Genomic DNA, 24,324 nt, shown 5'->3' with positions numbered 1-24,324 from the left:
AGTCCGGTGACATCCCCGCCCCCTTCCCAGGAGTTCCCAAAGTGACCAGGTGACCCCAGGGTGACCCCAATGACCCCAGAGTGACCCCAGGGTGACCCCAATGACCCCAGGGTGACCCCAGGGTGACCCCAATGACCCCAGAGTGACCCCAGGGTGACCCCGGTGACCCCGCCCCTCCCCCACAGAGCGCTCTCTCTCGTTTCCGGGGTTTCTCCCCAAACTTTATTAATAATGTACAAAATATACAAAAGGGGGGGGGGGCGGCCCCTCCCCCCGGCCAAAGTTTTCACAGAAAACGGCGCCCGGCGCGGCCCCTCCCCCACCCGCCCCTCCCCCACCCCGGGCGGCGGCGGCGAGAGGGGGAGGGGAGTGGGGGAGGGGCGGCGGCCCCGGCTGAGGGGGAGGGGCGGGGTGGGGGAGGGGAAAGCCCCTCATCCCCTCCCCCCCCCCCCAAAATGGGGCAGAGCTGGACCCGGTGGGGGAGGGGTGGTGGCGATGAATAAATAATCGTTAACGAGTAATTAATAACCGGCGATCTCCCCTCCCCCCCCCCGGGTGACGTCACCTTTTGGGGGGGTCCAGCCCCCCCGCAAAGGGGGAGGGGCACCCCGGGGTGGGGGAGGGGAGGTCCTGGGGGGGCGTTCGGGTGCTGGAAATGGAAGGGTTTGACCCAAAATTTAAAAGTTTTGAGCCCTGAGGGTGCTGGAACCCCAAAAAAGGAAAAATTTCGCCCCAAAAGTGGGAATTTGTGCCCCCAAAAATGGGAATTTGTGCCCCAAAAATCGAAATCTGTGCCCCAAAAATGAGAATTCCTGCCCCAAAATGGGAATTTGTGCCCCAAAAATGGGAATTTGTGCCCCAAAAATTGAAATCTGTGCCCCAAAAATGAGAATTCCTGCCCCAAAATGGGAATTCCTGACCCAGGGGCAGATGTTTTGCCCCCAAAATTGAAGTTTTTTACCCAAAAATTGGGATATTTTGTTTTAAGCCCTGAAGAGGTTAAGCCCCAAAAATGACGATTTTTCTACCCCAAAAGTGACAATTTTTACCCCTAAGGGGGAAATTTGCAGCACATAAATCAGATTTTGCCCCAAAATCGGCTATTTCTGCCCCAAAAATTAAATATTTTACCCCTTGGGGAGGGATTTTAACCCAGAAATTGGAATTTCCACCACATAAATGACAAGTTCTGCCCCAATAATGAGGATTTTCACCCCATAAATGACAATTTTTACTCCTCAGAGAATTTCTGCCCCTGGGGATGGAATTCCACCCCCAAAATTCCAATCTCCACCGCTGAAATTCACATTTCTGCCCCAAAAGTAACAATTTCCCCACAGAACTCCAACTTCCACCCCAAAAATTTGAATTTTGGCCCCGTAAATGAAAATTTCTGTCCCTTGGGAGGATTTGCACCCTTAACTTACACTTTACACCCCTGAATTCCAATTTTTCCCCCTTAAATTCAAATTTCTGCCCCAAAACTGACAATTCCTCCCCAAAATTCCAATTTCTGCCCTAAAACTGACAATTCCTGCCCAAAGTTCCAATTTCTGCCCCAAAACTGACAAATCCTCCCCAAAATTCCAATTTCTGCTCTAAAACTGACAAATCCTCCCCAAAAATTCCAATTTCCACCCCTTAAAGGAGCGTTTTCCACCCTAAACTCCAATTTTTGCCCCAGATTTCCAATTTTCACCCCAACTCTCCACCTCCCCCCCCAAACCCCACCACCGCCGCCACCGCACCGCCGTAATTTGCTTTTTTTTCCCCTTTTTTCTCCGTTTTTTCCGCCGTTTTCCCCCCCGAGGCCTCACGGAAGCCATAAGCGGGGCGGGGCGGGTTTTTGGGGTGGATTTGGGGGTTTTTGGGGTCAGGGCAGGGGGGGCCCGTTGACGCCGGGGTGGTAGAAGGCACAGTTGTTCTCGTACCTGCAGCTGCCCTTGAGCATGAAGTGGCGGCACACGGCGCGGCTCGACATGTCTGGGGGAGACAAAAGGGGGGGGGCGCGTCAGGCGCCGGCCCCCGGCCCCAAAACGGCCCAAAACGGCCCCAAAAACGGCCCCAAAAGCGGCCCGGAGCCGCCCCGGCACCGGCGGCTCCGCAGGGGACAGGGGAGGAAAGGGTTAAAAAGGTCAGGGGTAGAGAACGACCCCAAAATCCACAGAAACGGCCCCAAAATCCACAGAAAACGGCCCCAAAATTGTCCAAAATGGCTCAAAAACGGCCCCAAAATGGCTCCGGCACGGCCTCAAAATGGCGGCCGGGTGAGGGCGGTGGGGACGTGATTTTGGGGGGTTTTGGGAGGATTTTGGGAGGTTTGAGGAGAGTTTTGGGGGTTAAAAGGGAAGGGGGTGAACCCCTGAGCCCAAAATGTTCCCAAGTGGCCCCAAAAAGGCCCAAAATGGCCCCAAAAAGGCCCAAAATGGCTCCAGGATGGCCTCAAAATGGCGGCGGGTCTGTGAGGGAGAGGAGGATGGCGACACGAATTTTGGGGGGTTTAAAGGAGATTTTGGGGTTCAAGTAGGAGGGGGGTAAACCCCTGACCCCAAATGGTCCCAAAATTGCCCAAAATGGCCCCAAAATTCACCAGAAATGGCCCCAGAATGGCCCCAAAGCAGGCCTCAAGATGGCGGCTCTGTGAGGAGGATGGGGGACACGATTTTGGGGGGTTTTGGGGAGTTTTAAGGAGATTTTGGGGATTTAAGGAGGATCTTGGAGGGTGGAGGTGAAGGGGGTGAACCCCTGACCCCAAAAAGGCCCCAAAATTGCCAAAAAATGGCCCAAAAATGGTGCCAGGGCAGGCCCAACATGGCGGCTGTGGGAGGAAGGGGTTAAAAAGGGCATCAAAAGAGAATTTTGGGGGTTTTAAAGAGAATTTTGGGGGGTTTCAGGAGGATCTGGGGGGCTTAAAGAGAAGGGGGTGAACCCCTGACCCCAAAATAACCAAAAACCGGCCCCAAAATGGACCCAGAGCAGCCTCACAGCCGGGAAGAGGATGGAGACAGAATTTTGGGGGGCTTAAGACGGATTTTGGGGTTTTTAAAGCGGATTTTGGGGTTTCCAAGGAGGATTTTGGGTTTCTAAGAGAATTTCGAGGGTTTTTTTAAAGGATTTTGGGGTTTTTAAGGAGGATTTGGGTTTTTTTAACGAGGATTTTGCAGGGTTAGAGGGGAGGGGGGTGAACCCCCAGCCCCAAAACGCTCCTGGGTCGAGTCCGGAGTGGCCGCGGGAGGACAAAACGGGGTGAAAAACGGGGATTTTGGGGCTGGGGGCAGCAGGGTCCCTGTCCCCACAACTGGGAGGGGCTGGGTGGATTTTGGGTGAGGGGGGACCCCAAGCCCCGAACTACAACTCCCAGCATCCTCTGTGCCACCACGGCATGAACTACAGCTCCCAGCATGCCTTGCTGTCAAATCAGAGCCAGGCTTAGGCCCCACCGGCCGCCTCAGGGCCCTCGAGAGTCGAACTACAACTCCCAGCATCCTTTGCTGGCTCGATGGAAAATGAACTACAGCTCCCAGCATCCTCTGCTGGCTTGATAGGAAATTAACTACAACTCCCAGCATCCTCTGCTGGCTCGATGGAAAATGAACTACAGCTCCCAGCATCCTTTGCTGGCTCGATGGAAAATGAACTACAGCTCCCAGCATCCTTTGCTGGCTCAATGGGAAATGAACTACAACTCCCAGCATCCTTTGCTGGCTCGATGGGAAATGAACTACAGCTCCCAGCATCCTTTGCTGGCTCGATGGGAAATGAACTACAGCTCCCAGCGAGCCTTGCTCTCCAGTTAAAAACCGCAGGTTTAGGCCCCCTTAGGCCTTCAGTGGCCTGGGAGCTGAACTACAACTCCCATCATGCCTTGCTGCCCACAACTGCGGAACTACAGCTCCCAGCAGCCCTTGCGGTTGTGTTAGCGCCGGGTTTAGGCCCCACCGTTAAGGCCTGCAGCACACCTGGGGCTGAACTACAACTCCCAGCATGCTTCGGTGCCCCCCAGAAGCTGAACTACGGTTCCCAGAATCCCCCGCACCACAGCCACACCCCCACCAGGCCTCAGTGGCCTCCAGTGAGGAGCTGCTCCCGACTCCCACCACCCCCCACAGCACCCAAACTACAACTCCCAGCATCCTCTGTGCCCACAAGTCCAGAACTACAACTCCCAGCGGCCTATGCAGCCGTTTTGCCACACCCGTCTCCCTTCCCAGCATGCCTCGCGGCCGCTTTGCAGGCACCAAACTACAACTCCCAGCATGCCCTGCTCACCACCGGCCACCAAACTACAACTCCCAGCATGCCCCGCGGCCCCTCCCACCACAGCCGCCATCAGGGGCGGGGTCCCTCCCCATTTTTGGGGGGTCCCTCCCCATTTTAAGGGCTCTTTCAGCCATTTTGGGGCAGGGGGTCTTTCAGCCATTTTGGGGAGGGGTCCCTCACTGCCCTGGAGCCATTTTGGGGTGGGGGAGGATTTTCCCCATTTCTGGGGGCAACTCCAGAACTCCTCACTGCCATTTTTGGGGGGGGTCCCTCACCGCCATCACCCCCGTTTTGGGGAGGGGTCCCTCACCGCCATCACCCCCGTTTTGGGGAGGGGTCCCTCGCTGCCCTGGAGCCATTTTGGGGCGGGGGCGGGGAGGGTTTTCCCCACTGCTGAGGGGAACTCCAGAACTCCTCCCTGCCCTTTTTGGGGGGGGTCCCTCACCACCACCACCCCCAGTTTAGGGGTGGGGGGGGTCTCATTCTGCCTTCAGGCACATTTTGGGGGGTCTCATCCCCATTTTAGGGGGGTCTCATCCCCATTTTGGGGGGGGGTCTCAGCCCCATTTGGGGTCCCTCAGCCCCATTTTGGGGGGTCCCTCACCACCATCACCCCCATTTTGGGGTGGGTCCCTCTCAGCCCTATTTTTGGGGGTCTCAGCCCGATTTTGGGGGGGGTCTCAGCCCCATTTTGGGGTGGGTCCCTCTCAGCCCGATTTTTGGGGGTCTCAGCCCGATTTTGGGGTGGGTCCCTCTCAGCCCCAATTTGGGGGGGTCTCACCCCAATTTCGGGGGGGGTCCCTCACCCCCATTTCGGGGGGGGTCCCTCACCCCCATTTCAGGGGGGTCCCTCACCCCCATTTCGGGGGGGGGTCTCACCCCCATTTCGGGGGGGGTCCCTCACCCCCGTTTCGGGGGGGTCCCTCACCCCCATTTCAGGGGGGGTCTCACCCCCATTTCAGGGGGGGTCCCTCACCCCCATTTCGGGGGGGGTCTCCCCCAGCCCCTCCCCCGCTCAGAGCCCCATGGGGGGTCTGCGCCAGTCGTGGCCCCTCCCCCAGGGCCCGGGGGGCTCCAGGGGCTGCATGGGGGGGGGCGGGGGGTGGTGGGGGGGAGGGGGCTCGCCGCCGCCGCCCCCCCTCCAGCGGGGGGGCAGGAAGGGCGGGGGCGGGGGGGAGGGGGCGCCCACGGGCCCCTCCCAGGCGGGGCCGGGCCCCCCCCAGAGCCAGGCGCCCCCCCCCAATTTACCTCCGCCGTGGCCGCCGCCGTGGCCCCGGGGCGGGGGGTGCTCCCGGCCGTGCTCGCCGTGGGGGGGCCCGCCCCGGGACCCCCCCCCCCCGCCGCCGCCGCCGCCGCTGGGGGGGGGTCCCCCGCTGCGGCCGCCGCCCCCGCCCCGGCAGCGGTACGGGGGGGGCGGGGGGGGCTCGGCGCCGCCGCGACCCCCGCGGGGGGGCGGCCGGTGGAACGGGGGAGGGGGCGGCCCCCCCCCGCCCCCCCCGCGCATCCCCCCCCCGCCCCCGCCGGCGGGGGGGCCCCCCCGCAGGCCGCCCCCGCCCCCCCCGGCCCCGTCCGGCCCCTCCCCCCAGAAGTCGCCGCCGCGGGGGGGGGGCGGCCCCAGCAGCCGCGGAGCCCCCGGCAGCCCCGGGGGGAGCCCCGGGCCGCCCCCGGCGCCGCCGCCGCCGTGCGGGCCTGCGGAGAGAGGAGAGCGCGTTACAGCGGGGCGGGGAGCGTGGGGAGTGAGTGTGGGGAGGGTGGGGAGTGAGTGTGGGGAGTGAGTGTGGGGAGAGTGGGGAGTGAGTGTGGGGAGGGTGGGGAGCGTGGGGAGGGTGGGGAGTGAGTGTGGGGAGAGTGGGGAGTGAGCATGGGGAGAGTGGGGAGAGTGGGGAGCGTGGGGAGGGTGGGGACTGTGGGGACTGTGGGGAGCGTGGGGAGCGTGGGGAGAGTGGGGAGTGTGGGGAGTGTGGGGAGTGTGGGGAGTGAGTGTGGGGAGTGTGGGGAGAGTGGGGAGCGTGGGGAGGGTGGGGACTGTGGGGACTGTGGGGAGCGTGGGGAGCGTGGGGAGAGTGGGGAGTGTGGGGAGTGAGTGTGGGGAGTGTGGGGAGCGTGGGGAGCGTGGGGAGGGTGGGGACTGTGGGGAGTGTGGGGAGTGTGGGGAGTGTGGGGAGAGTGGGGAGTTTTGGGGATTTTTGGGGATTTTTTGGGGATTTTTGGGATTTTTTGGGGATTTTGGGGGATTTTGGGGGATTTTTTTGGGATTTTTTGTGAGTTTTTGGGATTTTTTGGGGATTTTTTGGGGATTTTTTGGGGATTTTTGGGATTTTTTTGGGGATTTTTGGGGATTTTTTTGGGGATTTTTTTGGGGATTTTTTTGGGGATTTTTGGGGATTCTTGGGGATTTTCTTGGGATTTTTTGGGATTTTTTTTGGATTTTTTGGGGAGTTTTTGGGATTTTTTGGGATTTTTTTGGGGATTTTTTTGGGGATGTTTTTGGGATTTTTTTTGGATTTTTTTGGGATTTTTTGGGATTTTTTTGGGATTTTTTGGGTCAGTTCTGAGGGTTATTTTTGTATTTTTTGGGGATTTCAAAAACATTTTGGGGGAATTTTTTATTTTTCTGGGTGTTTTGGATTTTTGGGATTTTTTGGGATGTTTTTAGGAGTTTTGGGGTCAGTTCTAAGGGTTATTTTTGTATTTTTTGGCGATTTTTAAAAATTTTTGGGGGATTTTTTATTTTTCTGGGTGTTTTGGATTTTTGGTATTTTTTTAGGATTTTTTGGGTCACTTCTGGGAGTTATTTTTGTATTTTTTGGGGATTTAAAAAAATTTTGGGGGATTTTTTGTTATTTTTCTGGGTGTTTTGGATTTTTGGGGAGTTTTGGGGATTTTTTTAAAGTTTTGTGGGATTTTTTAGGCATTTTTGGTATTTTTGTGGGAGTTTGGTTTCTTTGGGATTTTTTTTGGATTTTTGGGGATTTTTTAAAGTTTTGGGGGATTTTTTCAGGCATTTTTCGGGAGTTTGGTTTTTTGGGGGATTTTTTTTGGATTTTTGGGGATTTTGGGGGGTTTGGTAATTTGGGGAGGGGGCGCTTACCCGGCATGGGCCCCCCCGGGGGGAAGTGCTGCATCTTGGGGGGGGGGAAGCCGTTCATGGGGCCGGGGCCCAGCAGCCCGTGGGGAACTGCAGAAATGGGGGAAAAAACAAAAAAAACGGGGTCAGGGGGACCCCAAAACACCCCCCAAAGGGGGGTGGGGACACCCTGGGTCACCTCAATTCAGAGACCCCCAAATTCACCCCAAATTAATGCGGTGACCCCAATTTAGAGACCCCCAAATTAAGGAGGTGATGACCTCAATTTAGACACTACTAAATTTACCCCAATTTAAGGGGAGGTGACCCCAATTTAGAGACCCCCAAATTTAGGGGGTCTTTCCCCTTTAAGGGACCCCCAGGTGACCCCAAATTTAAGGGACACCTGCCCCAGGTCACCCCAATTTTAGGGGGTGTCCCCAGTTGCCCAGAGCACCCCAAAATCCCTGTCAGGGACACTGGACATTGTCCCCAGATGTGTCCCCAAGCCCTGAGTATCCCAAATATTCTCCCTAGGACTGGAGCCAATGTCCCCAAATTTTTCCCCAGATGTGTCCCCAAGCCCAGAACACCCCAAAATCCCCGTGGGGACCCCAGGACAGCATCTCCAGGGTGTCCCCAGGGTGTTCCCAAGACAGGGACAACCCCAGTATCTCCCTAGAATTGGAGATTGTGTCCCCAGATGTGTCCCCAAGCCCTGAGCACCCCAAAACCCCCGTGGGGACCCCAGGACAGCGTCCAGAGGGTCTCCCCAAGATGTCCCCAGCCTGTCCCCAGGGTCAGAGCTCTCTGCTATCCCTGTCAGAACCCCAGGATGGTGTGTCCGGGTGTCCCCAAGGTGTCCCCAAGCTGTCCCTGGATGTCCCCAGCTGTCCCCAAGGTGTCTCCGGGTGTCCCCAAGGTGTCTCTGGGTGTCCCCAGGGTCAGAGCTCTCTGCTATCCCTGTCAGAACCCCAGGATGGTGTCTCCGGGTGTCCCCAAAGTGTCCCCAAGCTGTCCCTGGATGTCCCCAGCTGTCCCCAAGCTGTCCCCAAGCTGTCCCCAGCTGTCCCCAAGGTGTCTCTGGGTGTCCCCAAGGTGTCTTTGAGTGTCCCCAAGGTGTCTCCGGGTGTCCCCAAGGTGTCTTTGAGTGTCCCCAAGGTGTCTCTGGGTGTCCCCAAGGTGTCCCCAGCCTGTCCCCAGCTGTCCCCAAGGTGTCCCCAAGCCCAGAGCTCTCTGCTATCCCTGTCAGAACCCCAGGATGGTGTCTCCGGGTGTCCCCAGCTGTCCCAAAGCTGTCCCCAAGGTGTCCCCGGCTGTCCCCAGCTGTCCCCAAGGTGTCCCCGGGTGTCCCCGGGTGTCCCCAAGGTGTCTCTGGGTGTCCCCAAGCCCAGAGCTCTCTGCTATCCCTGTCAGAACCCCAGGATGGTGTCTCTGGGTGTCCCCAGGCTGTCCCCAGCTGTCCTCAAGCTGTCCCCAAGGTGTCTCTGGGTGTCCCCAAGGTGTCCCCAGCTGTCCCCAAGCCCAGAGCTCTCTGCTATCCCTGTCAGAACCCCAGGATGGTGTCTCCGGGTGTCCCCAGCTGTCCCAAAGCTGTCCCCAAGGTGTCCCCGGCTGTCCCCAGCTGTCCCCAAGGTGTCCCCGGGTGTCCCCCAGGTGTCCCTCACCTCCCCCGGGCCCCCCCGGCGGCTGGCTGCCCAGGTTGCCCAGCAGGTGTTTGATCTTGTCCGAGTAGTCCGGCTGCTTCAGCAGCTCCTCGGCCTTGTGGCTGCTGGGGCCGCCCTGCGGGGAGAGAAACGGCACAAAATGAGAAAAAAGGGGGAAAACGGGAGAAAGAATGAGAAAAAAGGGGGAAAACGGGAGAAAGAATGAGAAAAAAGGGGGAAAATGGGAGAAAAAATGAGAAAAAAGGGGGAAAACGGGAGAAAGAATGAGAAAAAAGGGTAAAAATGGGGGGAAATGGGAGAAAAAGTGAGAAAAAAAGGTAAAAATGGGGGGGAAATGGGAGAAAAAATGAGAAAAAAGGGTAGAAATGGGGGAATTGGGAGAAAAAAGGGTAAAAACGAGGGAAAACGGGAGAAAAACTGAGAAAAAAGGGTAAAAAGGGGGGGAAATGGGAGAAAGAATGAGAAAAAAGGATAAAAATTTGGGGAAATGGGGAGAAAATTAGAAAAAAGGGTAAAAATGGGGGGGAACAGAGAAAAAATGAGAAAAAAGGGTCAAAAGGGGGGGAAATGAGGAAAAAATGAGAAAAAAGGGCAAAACCCAGGCAAAAATGGGAAAAAAAAAAGGAATAAAGGTAAAAACCAAGAAAAAATAGGAGAAAAAAATATGGAAAAACAGGGAAAAAAGGCAACAGCTAGGGAAAAAAGGACGAAGGGGGTAAAGGGGTAAAAAAGGTGGGGAGAAGACAGGAAAAGAGGGAAAAAAGGGGGAATTAGGGAAAGAACACAGTGGGGAAAAGGGAAAATGGGGGTCCCACCCTTTTATTCCCCCCCAGTGTGTGACCCCACAGATTTTGGGGTGGGTGGCACATCAGGAGGATGTCCCAATTTTGGTGGTGATCCCCAATTTATGACCTTTCCCACCACCCCCCGCCAGATTGTGAAGCACCCCAAATTTGGGGTTCAAAGGATGGGGGGTGATCCCCAATTTATAACCCCAAATCCCAATTTTGGGATTCCCACGACGGGGGTGACCCCCCCCCCCCCCCGCCGATTTGTGCCCCACCCTCCCCAAATTTCGTGGCGGCCCGTTTTTTGGGGGGTTACCATGATGGAGCTGAGGATCTCCTGCATGTTGATGGGGGCGTTTTGGGGGGGTCCTGGGGGGCCCTTGCCCGCCCCGACGCTGCCCATGAGGTTGGCAAGGACCGGGGGCAGCTTGGCCCCCGCGCCCGGCTCCGGGGAGGCGGCGGAATTCCCGGGATCCAGCCCCTCGGGATAGGCCCCGTCCTCGCCCGAGCAGTCCTGGGGGGGCACAAACGGGGGGTCAGGAACGGCACTTCGGGGTTTTTTAACTTTTTTGGGGGTTGTTTTGTTTTCCCAGAGCTTACCTCGTCCAAGGGGATGAGTTTGGGTGGGAGCGGCTCGTAGGATTCCGGGTCGGGCTCGTGGGGGCTGTCGGGAATGCTGAGGGGTGAAAAAAGCTCAGTGGGTTTTTCTGGGATCACAAAGGATTTTTTTTTTCTCATTTTTTACCATTTTCCCCCTGCTTTTGCCCTTCGTTCTCATTTTTTTCCTCATTTTTTTCCTCATTTTTTTTCCTCATTTTTTTCCTCATTTTTTTTTCCCATTTCCCTCCAGTTTTGCTGGGGTTTTGCCTTTTTTTTTTCTTTTTTTCCCCATTTCCCTCCCTTTTCCCCTCATTTTTGTCCCTTTTTCTAATTTTCCCCATTTTCCCCTGGGTTTTACCCTTTTATCTCATTTTTTTCCCATTTTCCACCCATTTTTGCCCCTTTTTTCTCATTTTTTCTCATTGGGGGCCCACATTTCTAGGGTCAGGTTTTCCAGTTCTGCCTGTGCCAGAAATATTGAATTCTCCACAAGCTTGGGTGTCCTTCAGAATGGTCCCAATATGCACCCAAAATGTTCCCCAAAATGGTCTCCAAAAAGAGGCTCAAAGTGACATAGTAAGCACCTAAAATGTCCATGAAATTGGCACCAAAAGCTAAAAAAAGACTCAGAGCCTCCCCAAAAAGAGGCTCAAATCATCCCCAAAATGGTGCCCAAAGCATCCCAAAATTGGCCCCAAAAAGTGCTCCTAAAACTGCACCCAAAATATCCCAAAAAGGGATTTAAAGTGTTCCTAAAATGACCTCCAAAAAGGCCTGCAATGTACTCCCAAAATGTCCCAGAAAGAGTCTCAAAGTGTTCCCAAAGTAGTCAATAACCTGTCGCCAAAATGACTCCAGAATGTTTCCCAGAGCATCCTCAGGATGGCCCCAAGTCCTCACAAAATGGCACCCAAAGCCCTCACAAAATGGTGTCCAAAGCCCTCACAAAATGGTGTCCAAAGCCATCACAAAAATGGCACCCAAGTGCCTCCAAAGCCCTCACAAAATGGTGTCCGAAGCCTTGACAAAAATGGACTCCAAAGTCATCACAAAATGGTGCCCAAAGCCCTCACAAAACAGCACCAAAGCCCTCAAAAAATCGACCCCAAAACCCTCACAAAATGATCCTTTAAGTCTCCAAAAAATGGACTCCAAAGTCGCTACAAAATGACCCCCAAAGCTCTCACAAAATGGATTCCAGAACCCTCACAAAACGGTGCCCAAAGTGTCCCCAGAACAGCCCCCAAAGCCCTCACAAAATGGCGCCCAAAGCCCTCACAAAATAACCCCTGAAGTCCCCACAAAATGGCACCAAAAGTCCCCACAAAATGGCGCCCAAAGCCCTCACAAAATGGTGCCCAAAGCCCTCACAAAATGGCGCCCAAAGCCCTCACAAAATGGTGCCCAAAGCCCTCACAAAATGGCGCCCAAAGCCCTCACAAAATGGCGCCCAAAGCCCTCACAAAACAGCCCCAAATCACCTTCACCACCCTGACATTTGGGCTCAGAACACCACAAATCTCCCATTCCCCATCGCCAAGAGGGGATCTGGGAGGCGCCACCCCCCCAAAATCCCCAGAAACGCCCCCAAAACGCCTCCCTCACCTCTCCTTGGAGAGGAAGATCTCCTGCAGGATGCCCTTGACGCGCTCGGCCTGCGTGAAGCGCTCGCGGCTGCCGCTGCCGGGGATGACGAGCGGCGCCGGCAGATCCAGGGCCTTGGGGTACAGCCAGGGCACCTTCTCCTCCATGGAGTCGTGGCTGAGGCGCCGCGCCGTCTCGAAGGCGTGCCGGTCCTTCAGCATCTCCCGCTTGGCCGCCTCGCCAAAGTCCTTGATCTTGTTCACGTTCACTGTGAGGGGGGAGCAAGTTTGGGATCAGTTTGGGAGGAAATCGTGGGGTTTGTCTTGTTCTGGGTTGGCCGGGTTGGAAATGTTTCAAAATGGCAGCCAAAGGGGTTTCAAAATGGCGGCCAAAGGGTTTGCAAAATGGCACTTAAAGTGGTCACAAAAAGGGACTTGATGTGCTCAGAAAATGGTGTCCAAAGTGTCCACAAAATGGAGCCCAGAGTGTCCACAAAATGGTGTCCAAAGTGTCCACAAAATGGGGCCCAAAGTGTCCATGAAAAGGGTTTTAAAGTACCCATAAAATGGGTTTTAAAGTGTCCACAAAATGGGGCCCAAAGTGCCCACAAAATGGCACCCAACTGTCCCACAAAAACAGACAGAAATTGCTCCCAAAAAGGGACCCAAATCTTCCTGAAATGGCACCCAAAGTATCCATAAAATGTTCCCTAAAATGTTCTCAAAAGGGAACCCAAACTGTCTCTAAAATGATTCCAAAATGGGACCAAATGTTCCCACAGAATGTCCCTGTAAAACATCTCAAGATTGCGCCCACAGGGTCCCAAAAAACGGGGCTTAAATTGTCCCTAAAATGATTCCAAAAGGACACCAAATGTTCCCACAAAATGTGCTTGTAAAAAGGGGTCTAAATTGTCCCTAAAATGGCACTCAATGTTCCCACAAAATGTCCCTGTAAGCAACCCCAAAATGGCGCCCAGAGGGTCCCACAAAACGGGGCCCAAAGCCTCCCACAAAACGGCCCCGAAAGGATCCCGGAATGGCCCCTGAGCTCCTCTCCCGGGCGTTTTGGGGTGAATCCCGGCCGTTTGGGGCTCACCCCGCTCGGTCTCGTCCAGCTCGAAGTAGAAATACTCGCGCAGCCGCCCCTCCTCGGGCCACGACACCGATTTCTTCTTGCGGGTCCTGCGCGGGGCTGTGCCGCCCTCGGAGGGGACGTCGGTGGCCTTGGGGTCAGCCCCGGCCTCTGACGAGCCTGAGGGGATGGCAGGAGGGATCAGCAAAGGGGGAGCCCAAAAATGAGGGGTTTGAGCCCAAAATGGCACCCGGGGAGGGGCAAAGTGACACCAAAACGGGCCCTGGGGTCGTTGGCGGGGAGGGACGCAAAGTGGCTCCTGATGGTCCTGAGAAAGGGACTGAGAGTGCTCCTAAAATGGCCCCAAACCCCCCCAAAATGACCCTAAAAAGCCCCAATCCCACCCAAACTGTCCCCAAACCCACACAAAGCATCCCCAAACACACCCTAAACTCTCCCAAACTGACCCTAAACAGCCCCAATCCCACCCAAACTGTCCCAAACCCACACAAAGCATCCCCAAATTGTCCCCAAACCCATGCTAAACTATCCCAAACTCCCCCAAACTGACCATAAACAGCCCAAATCCCACTCAAACTGTCCCAAACCCACACAAAGCATCCCCAAACTGTCACCAAACACACCCTAAACTCTCCCAAACTGACCCTAAACAGCCCAAATCCCACCCAAACTGTCCCCAGCCCCACAAAAACTGTCCCCAGACCACCCTAAACTCTCTCAAACTCCCCCAAATCCTCCCAAACTGACCCTAAACAGCTCCAATCCCACTCAAATTGTCCCAAACCTGCAGAAACCATCCCAAAACCCCCCAAACCCCCCCAGGCTGTACCGGTGTCCATGGGCTCAGGCACCTCGATGGCCGGCACCGGCGTCCCCGGCCGGTCCGTGTCCATGGGCTCCGCGGCCGCCGGCTCTGGGGACGAGGGTTTGGCCGTGCTGGGCTCCGGCGCCGGCTTCCCCTCGAAGGGGCTGGGCTGGAGGGGCACAAGGTGGGTCAGAACGGGGTGGTTTCACCCCAAAATGACTCCCAAAGTGTTCCACAAATGGTTCATGAGGCGTTCACAAAATGGCGCCTGTGGCACTCTCAAAATGGCAGCCAAATTGGCTGACAGAAAGGGACTTAAAGTGTGCTCAAAATGGCAGCCAAAGAGGCCACAAAATGGCTGCCAAAGTGGTCACTGGGAAGAGACTTAGTGTCCCCAAAAAGGGCCTCAAAGTGTGCAGAAAATGGCTCATGAGGTGTCCACAAAATGGCGTCTGTAGTGCTCTCAAAATGGCAGCCAAATTGTCCCACAGAAAGGGACTCAAAGCGTGCCCAAAACGGCAGCCAAAGTGTCCCCAAAATGGTCCTCAAGTTGTTCCCAAAATGGCCCCAAAATTGGCATCCTAAAAATCCACACAACGTCTCCAAAAAAGGATTTAAAACTGCAACAAAATGGCCCCAAAAATGGTCTCAAAATGGTCTACAAATTACCCCAAGTGTTCTTAAAAAATTATTCAAAATATTTACAAATTAGCCCCTAAAAGTGTGCCTGAAATAACCCCCAAAGTGTCCCCAAAAAGGGATTTGAGGTACCTCTAAAAATGGCTTTTAAAGTTTTCCTAAAGTGTCCCAAAATGTCCCTCACCTTGGCTGCTGTTGGGGACAGAACTTTCTTCTTCTTTTTGATTTTGATGCCGGGGACGGGCGCTGAGTTCAGGGCATCCAGGAACCCGAGGCCTTCCATGGCTGGGGGAGCAGAGAGAGGTCACCAAAAAACCCCAAATTCACCCCAAAACAGGTCCCAAACCTGCCTTAAAATGGTGCCCAAATTGCCCTGAAAATGGTGCCCATATCTGCCCTAAAAAGGATCACAAACCCCCCCAAATTCACCCCAAAACGAGTCCCAAACCTGCCTCAAAATGGTGCCCAAATCTGCCCTAAAAAGAATCCCAAATGGCACCAAAATGACTCCAAAATGGCACCAGAATCAACCCCAAAATGGCACCAAAAGCCCCCAAATGCCCCAAACTCACGCTGCGGGGGGATGATCTTCACTTTGATCTCCTTGGCCGCGTTTGGGGCCGTGTTCAGGGGTTTGTATTTCTTCTCTGCCAGAGGAGCCTCCCCGGGGGCTGTCGGGGCGCTGGGGGGAGGAAAAAGGGTCAGGACCCCCCAAAACCACCCCAAAACCCCTGAAATTTCCCTCAAAATGGCCCCAAACCCATCCCCTGAAAATGTCCCCAAAAGAGATACCTGAGATTGTCCCAAAAACACCCTGAAGCCACCCCTAAAGTGACCCCAAAACCACCCCTAAAACTGCACCTCAAAATGGCTCAGAGACCTCCAAAATATCCCCAAAACCAACCCCAAAACCCCAAAAGCACCCCAAAAAAAAAACCCAAAACCACCCCCAAAATAATCCTGAAACATCTCCAGAACTGCCTCAAACCAGCCCCAAAAATCTCCAAAAATTCCCCCAAATCAGCCCCAAAAGCAGCTCTGAGACCCCAAAATGGCTCTGAAACCCCAAAATTGGCCCAAAATCCCCTAAAATCCCCCCAAATCCCACCTCTGTCTCTTCACCGGGACGGGTTTCAGGTTGTATTTGTCAGACGAGGCCGAATTCAGTTTCTTCAATGGCACCAGCGACGGCGTCTCCAGCTCCAGCCCTGAGGGGAATAAAGGCTCAGAAATCCCCAAAACAGCCCCAAAAATCCCCCAAACAGCTCAAAAAACAGCCCTAAAATGGCCCCGAATTGTTAAAACCCCAACAGTGGAGCTTGAGCTCCGAATTCCCCAAAATCAACCCCAAATCCGTCTCAAATTTCCCTCAGCGAGCTCCAAACCCATCCCAAGTTCCCCAGTTTTAGCACAAATTCCTCAGAAGAGCCTCAAAATCCCAAAACCAGCCCCAAATTTCCCTTAAAACCAGCCCTAAATTCCCAAAAACCACCCCAAACTCCCCTAAAACAGCCCAAATCAACCCCAAATTCCTAAAACCAACCCAAATTTCCCTTAAAACCACTCCTAACTACCCAAAAAAATACCCAAACCAGCCCCAAATCCCACCTGTGGAGCGGAACTTGGCGTGGCTGGGGGCCGTGGTCCGCAGGGATTTGGGTTTTTCCCGTTTTTTTTCGGGAATTTCCTCATTTTTGGCCTCGTTTTTGGTCTCCTGGGGCTTCTCCGGGACTGGGGTTTTGCTTTTGTTTTCCTCTTTCCTCTTCTTCTTATCCCGTTCTGGGGTGGGAAAAGGGGGTGAGGGGATTTCAGGGGAATTTTGGAAGGGATTCTGGGGAGTTTTTGGGGGAATTTTGGGGGATTTTGGGGCTCACCTGTGGGTTGAGAGCTGCTCTGGGAGCGGATCACCCCCATCCAGTCGCTGACCAGGATGGAGGCCAGGCGCCGGAGCTCTGAGGGGTTAATTAGGATTAATCATTAATTAATCAGGGATTAATCAAGCAGGGGTGGGGAGGGGGACCTAGAGGAGGTTTAGGGGGGATTTGGGGGGTCCAAGGGCAGTTTTGGGGGATTTCAGGGGGGGTTTGGGGTTTTCAGAGGGATCAGTGCTGATTTTTGGGGGGCCTGAGGGGGTTTTGGGGGATCTCAGGTGGGGTTTTGTGGGTTCTCAGGGAGATTTTGGGGTGCTTCAGGGAGGTTTTTGGGGGTCTCAGGGGGATTTTGGGGTTTTTTGGGGAACCCTGCTCACCCTCATCGTCGCTGGACTTGCTGAGCTGCTTCACCAGCTTGGCCGTGTTGTTCTGCAAAGGAAACGGGGGCTCAGGGGGGACAAAGGGACACCAGAGGTGACAAAAGCCACTCTGGGACTCCCAAAAGCCACCCCAGTGTCCCCAAAGCCCCCAGAAGGGCCTTAAGTGACATCAAAATCACTTTGGAGTGGGACAAAACCCCCTCAGCAGTGACAAAAGCCACTCTGGGACTCCCAAAAGCCACCTGCGATGTCCCCAGGTGCCACCTGAGTATCCCCAAGTGCCATCCCAGTGTCCCCAAAGCAACTACAAGGGCCTTAAATAGAAAAAAATCACTTTAAATGAGACAAAAGCCACTCTGGGAGTGCCAAAAGCCACCCGAGCGTCCTGAAAGCCAGCTGTGATGTCCCCAAGTGCCACCTGAGGGTCCCTAAATGCCACCTGAGGGTCCCCAAGTGCCATCCCAGTGTCCCCAAAGCGACTACAAGGGCCTTAAATAGAAAAAAAAGTCACTTTAAATGAGACAAAAGCCACTCTGGGAGTGCCAAAAGCCACCCGAGCGTCCTGAAAGCCAGCTGTGCTGTCCCCAAAGCCAGCTGTGCTGCCCCAGGTGCCACCCAAGGGTGCCCAGACCTGCTTGAGGTGGTCGACGGTGAGCGGGAGGTGCTGCAGGGTGAGCAGCAGCTGCTGCAGGAAGGGGACGTTGTTGTTGGCCTTGGAGCCCGTCAGCCACGTGTTGAGCAGCTTGTAGCCCCCGATCCGGATGAACCTGGGGGGAAAAGTGGGAATTGTGCACAGATCCAGCTGGGAAAACATTAATGCTGCCAAAATCCCGCTGAAATCCAAATAAAACCCTGTCAAATTCTGCCTAAATCCAAAAAAATCCACCTGAAATTCAATTTTCCATGGGGTTACTGAGCCAGGATGAACCTGAGGGGAAAAGTGGGAATTGTGTCCAGATCCAGCTGGGAAAACATTAATGCTGCCAAAATCCCGCTGAAATCCAAATAAAACCCTGTCGAATTCTGCCTAAATCCAAAAATATCCTGTCAAAATCCACCTGAAATTCAATTTTCCGTGTGGTTACTAAGGCAGGATGAACCTGAGGGGAAAAAGCGGGAATTGTGTCCAGATCCAGCTGAGAAAACCTTAATTCTGTCAAAATCCACCCAAAATCCAAAAATATCCTGTCAAAATCCACCTAAAATTCAATTTTCTATGTGGTTTCTAAGGTAGGATGAACCTGAGGGAAAAAAGTTGGAATTCTGGAAGGATCTGTCCAGGAAGACCTCAAAATCCACCCAAACCTACCCAAATTTCCCCAAAATCCCCTCAAAAATCCCATTTTATCATGTGCTTGGTAGGTCTGAGGATTAAATCTGAGGGAAAAAAGTCAGGATTCTGGAAGGATCTGGCCAGGAAAACCTTGAAACCCACCCAAATTTCCCCAAAATCCCCTCAAAAATCCAGTTTTCCCACGTGTTTACTAGGTCTGAGGATGAAATCTGAGGGAAAAAAGTTGGAATTCTGCCCGGATCTGGCTGGGGAAACCAGGAATCTACCCAAAATCCCCTCAAAAATCCCATTTTTCCATGTGCTTACTAGGTCTGAGGAAGAAATCTGAGGGAAAAAAGTTGGAATTCTGGCAGGATCTGGCCAGGAAAACCTTGAACCAACCCGAACCCACCCGAATTTGCCCAAAATCCCCAGAAAAATGCCATTTTTCAGGTGCTTACTTGGCCAGGATGTCCTGGGCCCGGGTCTGCAGGAGGATGTTCAGGTAAATGCAGCGACTCACCATCTTCTGCGAGTCCTTCATGAGGCTAATTAACAGCAATTAATAACAATTAGCGGTCACAAATCCCAAAAAAAGGGTGCAAAGCTCTGAAAACGGAGGGTTTTGGGTCTGACCTGAATATTTTGGAGATGCCATCCATGGTTTTGACCTCCCCATCCCGGCCCAGGAAACAATCGAGGCCCTTGAGGAGCTCCTTGGGGTCGATGGGGCCGGAGCCCATGGCAGGAACGGCCTGGAAAAAAGAGGAAAATGGGAAAAAATGAGAAAAATGAGAATAAAAAGAGAAAGAATGGGAAAAAACAGGAAAAAATGGGAAAGGAGGGGAAAAAACTGGGGAAAAAAGGGGAAAAAACAGGAAAAAAGGGTAAAGAATGGGAAAAATAGGGAGGGAAAAGGGTAAAGAATGGGAAAAAACAGGAAAAAATAGGAAATAATAAGAAAAAGCTGAGAAAAAAAAGGGGAAAGAATGTGAATAAACAGTAAAAAAAGGGGAGGGAAAAGAGGGAGAAACAAATAAAGAAACAGGGAAAGAAATGGGGAAAGAAATGGGGAAAAACAGAGTTAGGAGTGAGAGGAGAGGTGGAAAATCACGATATGCAAAACTTCTGGGGGTCAAATGAGAGGTGAGAGAAAAATGGCAATAAAATAGGGAAATTTGCACTAAAAAGGAGGAAATGGACCTCAAAAAGGTGGGGAATAACCCCAAATGTGGGGAAATTGATCCTGAAAATGAGGAATTTACACTAAAAGATGAAAAGCAAGCCTAAAAAAGGGAAATGAAGCTAAAGAAGTGGAAAACAACCCCAGAAAGTTCATGAAATCAACCTCAAAAAGAAGGAAATCAAATGTAAAAGGCAGGAAATGGATCTCAAAATGAGGGAAATTAACTCCAAATGTTGGAGAAATGCATCAAAATACTGGAAACAACCCTGAAAAGGTGGGAATCAACCACAAAAAGCTGGAAATACGACTCAAAAAGCTAACCAGCACCCCGAAAGCTGGAAAATCACCCCAAAACCTGAGAATTCTGTCCCAAAAAGGAGGAAAACAATCCCCAAAAGCTGGAAATCAACACCAAAAAAAGAGGAAATCAAACTCAAGAGCTGGAAATGAACCCAAAAAACTGGAGAAGCACCCCAGAAAGCTGGAAAACACTATTAAAAATGGGAAAACACCACTAAAAATGGGAAAACACCACTAAAAAATGGGAAAACACCACTAAAAAAAAGGAAATCAACCTCAAAGAGCTGGAAACTGCCCCCAAGATGGAAAAGAGTTTTAAAAAGCAGGAAATTGGCCCCAAAAAGCAGGAAAAGACCCCAAAAAGCTGGAAATCGACCCTAAAATGATGGAAAAGCACAATAAAAGTGAGAAGTTCAACCCAAAATTGGGAAATCGCTGCAACAGCTCCGAAACCAACCTCAACAAGCTGGAAAATGACCCCAAAAAGCTGGAAAACGACCCCAAAAAGGGTCCCAGAGACCCCCCAAGAGAAACTGGGGGGAGTCACAGCCCCCCTCCCCCTCTCATGTCATTCCAATGAGCTCATTTATTGATTAATAAAGAAATTAATTAAAATATGAACACAGGATGAGGATTTAGGGTCACACCATGGGGAGGACACAAACCCCGAGTTCACCCCCCATCACATTTTTAATTTAAAAGTGAATTAAACCCATTAACAAATAAACAGACAAAAATCTGTCATTCCCACCAGTTTTCCCCCCTTAATTTCATTAATTTTTTGTTAATTAACAAGCAGAACGAGGGTCCAGGGGGGGCTTTTCAATCACAACCCTCCCCCAAGGTTAATTAACCAGGGGTTAATTAACAAGCTGCCATTTGAGGAGGGGCCACATTTGGGGGTGTCACACACCCCCAGTCTCAGGCCATAATTAAACCCTCTGACTAATGAACCAGCCGTTAATTAACACCTCGTTAATGAAGGCCAAACCCCCCCCTTAATGACCCGACGCTCATTGACCCCAATCCAGGCCCCCCTCCCCCCCTTCCTGGGGGAATTTCAGGCTCTGACATCATTAATCACCACTAATTAAAGCTTAATTATGACCTAGATTCCTTAACGAGGGCAGGCGAAGGAGCTGGAGAGGTTTTTTGGGGTTAAAATCTCACAAAAATCTCGATTTTTGGGGTGAAAAAACCTCAATTTTTGGGGTGGGGGCAGCACCCGGAGCTGGGGGTTGTTACATGCTCCCCTCAGTGTTAATTAATTATCCAGCCCCCAATTATGAGATTAATTAGGGGGGGGGTCAGCAACACCACCCCTCTGCAAAGACACAAGAGAGTTAAACCAGCACAACCCCCCCAAAAAATGAAATGGGAAACCCCAAAATTGGGAGATTTAACCCCAAATTCTCACTGTGACCTTTGACCCCACCACCAAAAATGAACAGGGGGTCCCAGCAGTGGGGGAGGGGCAAAACCCCCTCCCCCAAAAGATTTTTGGGGTCCCACCTTGGCAAAGCCCCACCTGCCCCCCCTTAAAGGAGCTGGGGGACCCCAAAATCCCCCAAAAAGGAAAAAAATCCCCCCAAAAAGGGGGAAAAAATCCCATTTTTGAAGGGGGGACAATTCCCAGCTCGTTAAATTGAGGGGTGGGTCAAGGTCTGACCCTCCCCTCCCCGAAATTCGGATTTTACAGCATTTTTGACTCATTTTACCCCCCAAAAATGGATTTTTTTGGGGGGGGAAATTTAGGGAGAGGCTGCCTGTGCCCCCCCCCAATAGGAAATGCTACCACTGGGGAGAAAAGGGAGAATTTGGGGGGAATTCAAGCCAAATAAACGGATTTATCAAAAATCTGAATTCTCCAGAGATCTCTGCGGTTTTTTACCCAAACCTGTGAAATTTTGGGGGTAAAAAAGGAGGAAAAGCCCAACTCCCGACTGCCGCATGCACCAGGAGAGGGAAAAGGGGGGAAAAAAGGGAATTTTGGATGTTTAAAAACCCTGGATCCAAAGGCCGTGAAATGGAATTAAGCCCAAAAAAAAAAAAAAAAAAGGAATTTTTTTGCTTACCCGGCTGTGGCTGTTCCCTCCCTTTGCTGAAGTAAAGCTTCCTAAGCTGCAAAAACGGGGCAAAACCATTGAAAATCGGGGAAAAAAATGGAGTTTTGGGGGTGTTTTCCCTCCCAAAATTCCTTTTTTTTTTTTTTGTTTTTCTTTTTTTGGTTGGTTTTGGTGTGTGTGAGGAAAGGGGGGTGAAGCCCAGTGGTAGCATTTCCCTGTCACGATAAATTCAAAGTTATCAAAAGCTCCAGGACATTCCCAAATTCCCCAAAACCCCCCCAAAAATAAACCCACAAAAAAAAAAAAAAAAAAAAAAAAAAGAAATAAAAAGAAAAAAAGGAAAAGGGAACAGAGGAAGAAAAAAAATTAAAATCCTGTGGAAAAAAGGGGAAAAAAGAGCATTTTGTGGGTCCTGTGGGTGGAAGGGGGGGTTAAAAAAGGGATTTTGGGGGGAAAAAAAGGGATTTGAGGGGTAAAAAATGGAATTTTAAGGGGGGGCCCCACGGTGGGAGGGGCATCAACGGTGAGGCCTCGGCGCCATTTTAGAGCTGGGGAAAAAAACCCAAATTCGGGGGTTTTAAAGGAATTTTCAGGGATTTTTGAGGAATTTTTGGGGTTTAAAAAGCGGGGGGGACACACAGACACAAGCGACAAAGAGAAACGCGTTAAAGCCCCTTTTCCCCCACCAATGAAATGTTAAAATTCCCCAAAAAATTGGCATTTAACCCCGCCAAATGAAGGAATTTAAAGGAGGGGGGTTAGGAAATCGTCGTGGGGGTCGGAGCTGTAACAAAAACCCCAAAGCCGCGGAGGAATGAGGGGAAAAATTCCGAATTCGGGCAAAACAAAGAGCGGGCGCCATTTTGGGGCTGCCCAGGGAGAGGCTCTGAGGGGAAGGGGGGGGAACGCTTTAAAGTGAATTTCTGAGGGGAAAAAATCCGAATTTGGGAAAAGCTCGGCCTGCCTAGCAACCTTTATTGCTAGATCGCCACCCCCCAAACCCCCATTTCAGCCGAACCCCAAAAACCTCGATTTTTTTGTACCCCTTCCCTCCCCACCCCGCGTTTCTCAGCGCAAAAAACAATCCTAAAATGGCACCTAAAAAATAAAAATAGGAAAGAAATCAGCTTGTTTCTTTTTTTTTGGAAATTTCCAATCTCCCCCCCTCCGCGCGTTTTTTTTTTCCTCCCTTTCCCCCCCCCACCACCTCCCTTTTTGATTTTTTTTTTCTATATTTTTTGCAATCTTTATGTACAGATTGCTCGCCGGGAATGCCCCGAAAATTCCCCAAATTCCGTCTCCCCCACCGCGCGATTTTTTTCGGTTTTTTTGCTTTTTTTGGGGCCATTTTCCAGCTTTTTTTAAGGAGGTTTTTGGGTTGTTTTTTTTTTTTTTTTGCGGGATTTTGTTTTTTTAAACCGTGGGAGCTGCTCGTGGACCCCTCCTCCTCCGAAACCGCTTTTTTCTCCCGAAATCCCCCCAAAATTTCCATTTTCACCACCTTTTGGCACAGCCCACGTCCTCCTCAAGCACACGGGGGGATCTTCCTCCCGCTAGTTTTGCTCTTTGTGACAAATAAATAACTTTTTAAAGGGTTTTTTCTTGTATTTTTAAAGGGTGGGGGGGGATCCTGCTGAAAATTCAACACTTACTATCCAATTTTTTTTCTCAGCCGACAGCGCTTCAAGGTTTGGATTTTGGCATTTGGAGGTGGTGTTAGAGCCAAAAAATTCGTTTGATTTTAATCATGGCTTTAAAAAAAACGCAGCAACTTTTTTTTTGCAGCTTGACGGGTATTTTGGTATTTTTTTTTAAAGTATTTTTTTGTTTTCCTTGGGTTTTGTTTGTTTTTTAAAGCCCTAAAGGAGTGGATCGAGCTAAACCGGTCGAGCTAGAAACCAAAAAAAAAAAAAAAATTTAAAAAAAAAAGTTGCTTGGGTTTTTTTTTTTTTGCTCGAAAAAAAAAGTGGGTTTTGCCTTTGTTTTTGTTTTTTTTTTGGGGGGGGGGGAAGAAGAGGGAAATATGTTTTTTAAAGTGGCAGTTTCCTTCGGGTTTGGAACGGCTTCCAAGGACGGTCCAAAGGACGGAGAGGCTGCGGCGGCTCTTCACGGCAAAGGGGGACAGAAAACCTGCTTTTTTCCTTCCCCTCTTTGGTGGATATATATTTTTTTTGTTGTTTTGTTGGCGTTTTGTATTGTATTTTGTATTGTTTGTATTGGTTTTTCTCTCGTGGCAAAGGCGACGGCGTCTCTCAAGACCAACCAAACCTGGAGCGGGGAAAGGAGAAATAAAAGGGGGGGAGGGGAGAGGTGGGGGATGGGCATAACGACAAAAAAAAAAGGGAAAAATTGGGAAAAAAAAAAAAAGAAATTAGAAGCGAAGAAGAAAAGACACGAAACGATTAGAAGCTGTTATCCCCGGGGAGAATTTAGAGCTTTAAAGGGGGGAAAAAGGAAAAAAAAATAACGAGGAAACGCCCTTGGAAGGGGGGGGAGCTCAGCCCTGAGGGCGGCGGCGGCCTCGGAGGGGCTTCGGGACGGGGCGAGCCGCGCTTTTCCCCCAGCAAACGAAGCTTGGCGTTACAACAGCCCCTTCAAGCCAAAAAAAGAACAGGGAAAACCCCCCCGCGCCCCTCCCCAGCCCGCAAAGCCCCGGCCCAGCGCAGCTCGTTACTCACCTCCACCAGCCCTCAGAATGGCGGCCGCAGCGCCGGGCGCGGCCTTTTATACCGGGCCACGCCCC

At 52.0% G+C, this 24,324-nt stretch overlaps 1 protein-coding gene across 1 annotated transcript; it reads right to left on the bottom strand.

The window, feature by feature from the left end:
• Positions 1 to 199: 199 nt before the first annotated feature.
• Positions 200 to 24,278, bottom strand: PPP1R10 (protein phosphatase 1 regulatory subunit 10). The gene is made up of 19 exons (XM_085564978.1): positions 23,234 to 24,278; positions 18,666 to 18,784; positions 18,491 to 18,577; positions 17,388 to 17,523; positions 16,754 to 16,805; positions 16,380 to 16,457; positions 16,114 to 16,284; positions 15,614 to 15,713; positions 15,078 to 15,187; positions 14,690 to 14,790; positions 13,891 to 14,035; positions 13,065 to 13,220; positions 11,988 to 12,234; positions 10,383 to 10,458; positions 10,099 to 10,296; positions 8,995 to 9,109; positions 7,352 to 7,438; positions 5,509 to 5,949; positions 200 to 1,983 (listed from the first exon to the last, which is right to left on the bottom strand). Exons 2-19 carry the CDS (start codon positions 18,770 to 18,772, stop codon positions 1,874 to 1,876), a joined length of 2,517 nt encoding a protein of 838 aa, XP_085421104.1. The 5' UTR covers positions 18,773 to 18,784; positions 23,234 to 24,278; the 3' UTR covers positions 200 to 1,873.
• Positions 24,279 to 24,324: the final 46 nt, after the last annotated feature.

The sequence above is a fragment of the Lonchura striata genome, chromosome 35 (assembly GCF_050655825.1).
Source record: "Lonchura striata isolate lonStrDom1 chromosome 35, ASM5065582v1, whole genome shotgun sequence".
NCBI classification, from domain to species: Eukaryota; Metazoa; Chordata; class Aves; order Passeriformes; family Estrildidae; genus Lonchura; species Lonchura striata.
This window is presented reverse-complemented; position numbering and strand designations above follow the sequence as displayed.